General features: G+C 58.2%; 1 protein-coding gene across 3 annotated transcripts; it reads left to right on the top strand.

Moving 5' to 3' along the window:
- The first annotated feature begins 239 nt into the window (after window positions 1–239).
- Window positions 240–3,142, top strand: CDIP1 (cell death inducing p53 target 1). Of its 3 annotated transcripts, none has more exons than XM_007453467.1 (4): window positions 240–342; window positions 475–630; window positions 1,368–1,641; window positions 1,763–3,142. In XM_007453467.1, the coding sequence occupies exons 1-4, from the start codon at window positions 258–260 to the stop codon at window positions 1,872–1,874; spliced, it is 627 nt and encodes a 208-aa protein (XP_007453529.1). In that variant the 5' UTR covers window positions 240–257; the 3' UTR covers window positions 1,875–3,142. The 3 variants fall into 3 exon arrangements, with proteins under 3 accessions (XP_007453529.1, XP_007453527.1, XP_007453528.1); XM_007453465.1 differs by having other exon boundaries at window positions 258–342; window positions 1,485–1,641; window positions 1,763–1,874; XM_007453466.1 differs by having other exon boundaries at window positions 258–342; window positions 475–510; window positions 1,485–1,641; window positions 1,763–1,874.
- The last annotated feature ends 1,128 nt before the right edge of the window (window positions 3,143–4,270 follow it).

Genomic DNA, 4,270 nt, shown 5'->3' on the forward strand with positions numbered 1-4,270 from the left:
ATCACAAGCGTGGAGATTTATGGGGAGGGGAGTGAAAGGTGACCTGAGCCCCGGGGCAGGGGACACCTGCAGGAGCCACAGGAGGCCCTGTGTGCTTGGGCTCAGCAGGGGCGGCTCTGAGGATGACCACACACCTTGTGCTGCAGCCCCTCATCACAGACCAGTGCCTGACTGGTGGTGGGGGGCTGGCGGGGGGCGGGCTGGGAGCATACTTTGCATCTCAGTTTGTCCTCCAGGGTCCAGGAGAAGCAGCAAAGATGTCGAATGAGCCACCCCCTCCTTACCCTGGGGGCCCCACAGCCCCCCTTCTGGAGGAGAAAAGTGGAGCTCCACCCACCCCAGGTAGGGTTCAGCGCTTGATTGCTGTCTCCTGCCCTTTCCAGCTGCTAGGAACTGGTGCCTGGAGCAGCCCTCTGCCGATGGCTGGAGTCGTCTGAGCTTCCTCTCCCTCTCTCTCTGTGTCACTCTGTCCAGGCCGCACCTCCCCAGCTGTGATGCAGCCCCCACCGGGCATGTCACTGCCCCCTGCAGACATTGGCCCCCCACCCTATGAGCCGCCGGGTCACCCAATGCCCCAGCCTAGCTTCATCCCCCCACACGTGAATGCAGACAGCACCTACATGCCTCCAGGTAAGCTGGAAAGGAATCCGCTTAGCCCAGCACTCAGCATGTCACCTGGGTTGCCAGCCAGCCTTTGCTGCGGGCGGGTAGTCTGTCTGTGTGGGTGTTTAAGGGTGGGGGGCTGATCGTGGGTCTGGACGGTGGACATGGGAAGGTGCCCTAGCACATGGTACAGGTTCTATGGGCCAGAGGTGTCCCGGGCCCTGCCAGGGGAGGGCTGGCTCCTGGAGGTGCTGCCAGGAACCTGAGTCCATGGTGGAGGCCTGGGACCCTTCTCACCCAGCAGCTCTTCAGAGAGACTACACAGGCTGGAGAATCGGGCCCTGGTCAGGTGGGCTGGCCCCTGGCACCACAGTGCAAGACCTGATGCTGGTGGGGAGGAGAGGCTGATGAGAGACAAGGCTTTCCCTCCTGTGGTCAAGGTCCTTGAGCACAGCTCAGTCCCCTGTGTGTCAGAGGCAAGGGAGCCAACGCATCAAGCTAAGATTGAGGAGAGGTTAGACCTTGTTCCCAACTCTCTGCCCTGTCTGGCTGGGCCAAGTAGCTTCTCTGTCTTGGTCCCCATGGGACAGGGAGCAGGAAAGGCTGGGAGAATGTGGATGGTTACTTTGGCCCAGGGCCTGGTCCCCAAGGCTTCACCCTATGTCCTTGGGTGCTGGGGGCTTCAGGGCTTCGTGCTCACCTCTCACATGGGGCAGGTGGCAAGGCAGTGATCTGTCTTTGCTACATCTTCCGTGTCATTCCAGGTTTCTACCCTCCTCCAGGCCCCCATCCACCCATGGGCTACTACCCACCAGGGCCCTACCCACCAGGGCCTTACACTGGCCCTGGGGGCCATACGGCCACAGTCCTGGTCCCTTCAGGGGCTGCCACCACAGTGACAGTGCTGCAGGGAGAGATCTTTGAGGGTGCGCCCGTGCAGACGGTGTGTCCCCACTGCCAGCAGGCCATCACCACCAAGATCTCCTACGAGATTGGCCTGATGAACTTCGTGCTGGGCTTCTTCTGCTGCTTCATGGGGTAGGTGGTATAGCGCTTGCTGGGTGGGGAGGCTGAGCCCACCCACCACCACGCTGGAGTAGGCCCCGGCCCTCGGCGCCTTTTCTTCAGGCCTCCCTGTCTCTCCCCGTCTCCAATTCAGGTGTGACCTGGGCTGCTGCTTGATCCCCTGCCTCATCAACGACTTCAAGGATGTGACGCACACGTGCCCCAGCTGCAAAGCCTACATCTACACGTACAAGCGCCTCTGCTAACGGAGCCGGGACTGGACTCCCCACTGTCAGTCTGGCCCCCTGTGCTTTGCTCCCTGTGCTCAGTGGCTCGCTTCCCTGCTCCCACTTGGGGGTGGAAGCTGTTCCACCAGTCCGTCCCCTGGAAGTCTTGTCCTCTTCGCCTTGCCCTTCCCTGAGCATCTGACTCTTTTGGCAAAAATGCTGTTGCATTTTAGGCCAAGGGTCAGCAAGTGGCAGGGGGATAGCACTGAGCTTGTGTGCTGCTGGTTTGCTTGGTGTTTGTGATCAGAAAGATAAGCAGGGAATGATCTCACATGGTCTCCCTGCTGGGGTCTCTTCCTCCATTTCTGAACCAGGTACAGGTTCGGTCCTGGGTCTTCCTGGGACCAAAAGCAGCCAGAGTAGTGGCTGGTTCCCTAGACCTGGGGCCTACACTGGGGTCTAGGCTGTAGCCACAGTCATTTCTGATCTGCTGGGCTGAGAGTGGGGGATGGACCCAGGCAGGCCTGAGTTTGTTTTTGGAGTGCTAGAGGCAGGTATGATGGTCAGAAGGAATGACTCTGGCCCTCAGAACTCAGGAACTCTTTAACAGTGCCCAGAAGCCACCTGGGGTAATGTGGACATTGGCACACCTGCAGGCCATGGGGTAAGAGATTGGGCCCTAGCTTGCCAAGAAGGGACTCTCCTCTGGCCCCTGCCCAGCTCCCTTTCCAGCCACACCTCTGTGAACCCTGGTCTTTGCTAGGGCCAGAAGGAACGCCCAGGAGCCTAGCCCATCTGTGTATACCATGTCCTTGCTGCATGTGGGCACAACCTCTGTGAGGTGTGTCCCAGCTGGGACTAGAGGTGACAGAGAGGAGGGGCCTCCTTGCAGGCACACTCAGATCGCACTCTCCACGGATCCTCTTCCCAGTAAGCGCTGCGCCCTTTGCCCTGGCTGGCTTGCTGTCACCTGTCACTGTGCTCGCTCCAACAGCGGCCACTGCAGCAGGAGCAGCTGCAGCACTGGACGGGGGACAGGCTGGGGACGAGAAAGGAGCAGCCACAAGTGGCACAAGTGCCCTGGTGGACACCAGCCCTGCCCTGGGCCTGAGCCCACACTGTCTATTTCCTGAATGGTTTGTCTGTGAACTTGCTCACGTGGACCACTGTATCCTGCTGCTGCCCCTCTCCTGGTCTCGCACTGCCACTGCATGGCCTCCTGTCACTGTGAATCGTGGCTGGTCTCAGTTTATAGTTTCTCATTAAATTGGCCCTTTCACTCCCCTGCCCGAGGCCTCTGCTCTCTTGCCTGGCTTCCTTCTTTTGCGAGTGAAAGAGGGTGGGGTGTTGAGTCCTCAGGGTGTCGGTGCTTATGCCAAACCGACTATCCAGGAACAACACTGCTATCTCAGTCCCTAATTAAACCCGCCAGAGCCCAGTGTGGACGAGCCCTAGGATTCCAGCTGTGACTGCACCAGGAAGTTGGCTTCATGGCTCTGTCAGGCCGCCTAACTTATAACATGTAGCCCATCTCCACACCATGCATCCACCCACAGGGTCTGCAAGCTGGAGACCTCCAGCTAGAGCTCAGGGTCATCCCACCCTGCAGGGACGTACCCTCACTCCCTTAAGCAAGACAGAGCCACTGGGGTTGAGGCTACTGGGGGTGGGCAGGCAGCTGGGCCCGCAGGTTCTGGCCGGCTCTGCCTCTGCCCCTCATCTGACTTGTGAAGGCAAGTGGGCTCGGTCAGTTATCGAAAAAAGTGTCCCCACCGTTGAACGCTTTTCTGAGTAAAACTTTCACAGATCCTCAATATATAAAACCGGTAATAAATTCCTATTAAAATAAATACTTCATTTCTATTGCTCTTTTATCTTAGTTATTAAAAAAAAAAATTCAAAAAGTAGGAAAACTCCAAAGCACTCTGAGAATTAGAAAACCACGGGACCACATGGACTTTAAGGGTCTTTGTGAGATGGTCACAGTGACTCTGCCCTGGAGAGGTACGCTGCTGGAACGGGACCAGCAGTATTGGGAGCACATGAGGGGCTGCCAGGGGCCATAGAGAAGGATGACATCACACCAGGAAGGAGCGACGCAGCTGTCAGAGTCCATTTTATTGAGTGCAGTAGCATTTCCACAGGTCAGAGAAGACAGGCCACGGGCAAACAGACCCCACTCAGGTTTCTGCTTGAGAGGCATGAAGACTGGCTACCCAGGACAGAGCTCCCAGGGCCTCTGAGGCAGGGTGCGAGGCTGGCTTCTGCCCCCTTCCTGGCCCCTGCCCCCAGGAGAGGTCCTGCAGAAGAGCAGCCACATCTAGGGAGCCCCCCCGACCCCAGGGCTATGGGAGCCTGAACTTGCTAGCTACTCCACTCCCAACAGGGGAAAGATACCCACCTAAATGCCAACATGACAAGGAAGAGCAGAGGGA

This window comes from Lipotes vexillifer, unplaced genomic scaffold (genome assembly GCF_000442215.2).
Source record: "Lipotes vexillifer unplaced genomic scaffold, Lipotes_vexillifer_v1.1 scaffold914, whole genome shotgun sequence".
Lineage (NCBI taxonomy): Eukaryota > Metazoa > Chordata > Mammalia > Artiodactyla > Lipotidae > Lipotes > Lipotes vexillifer.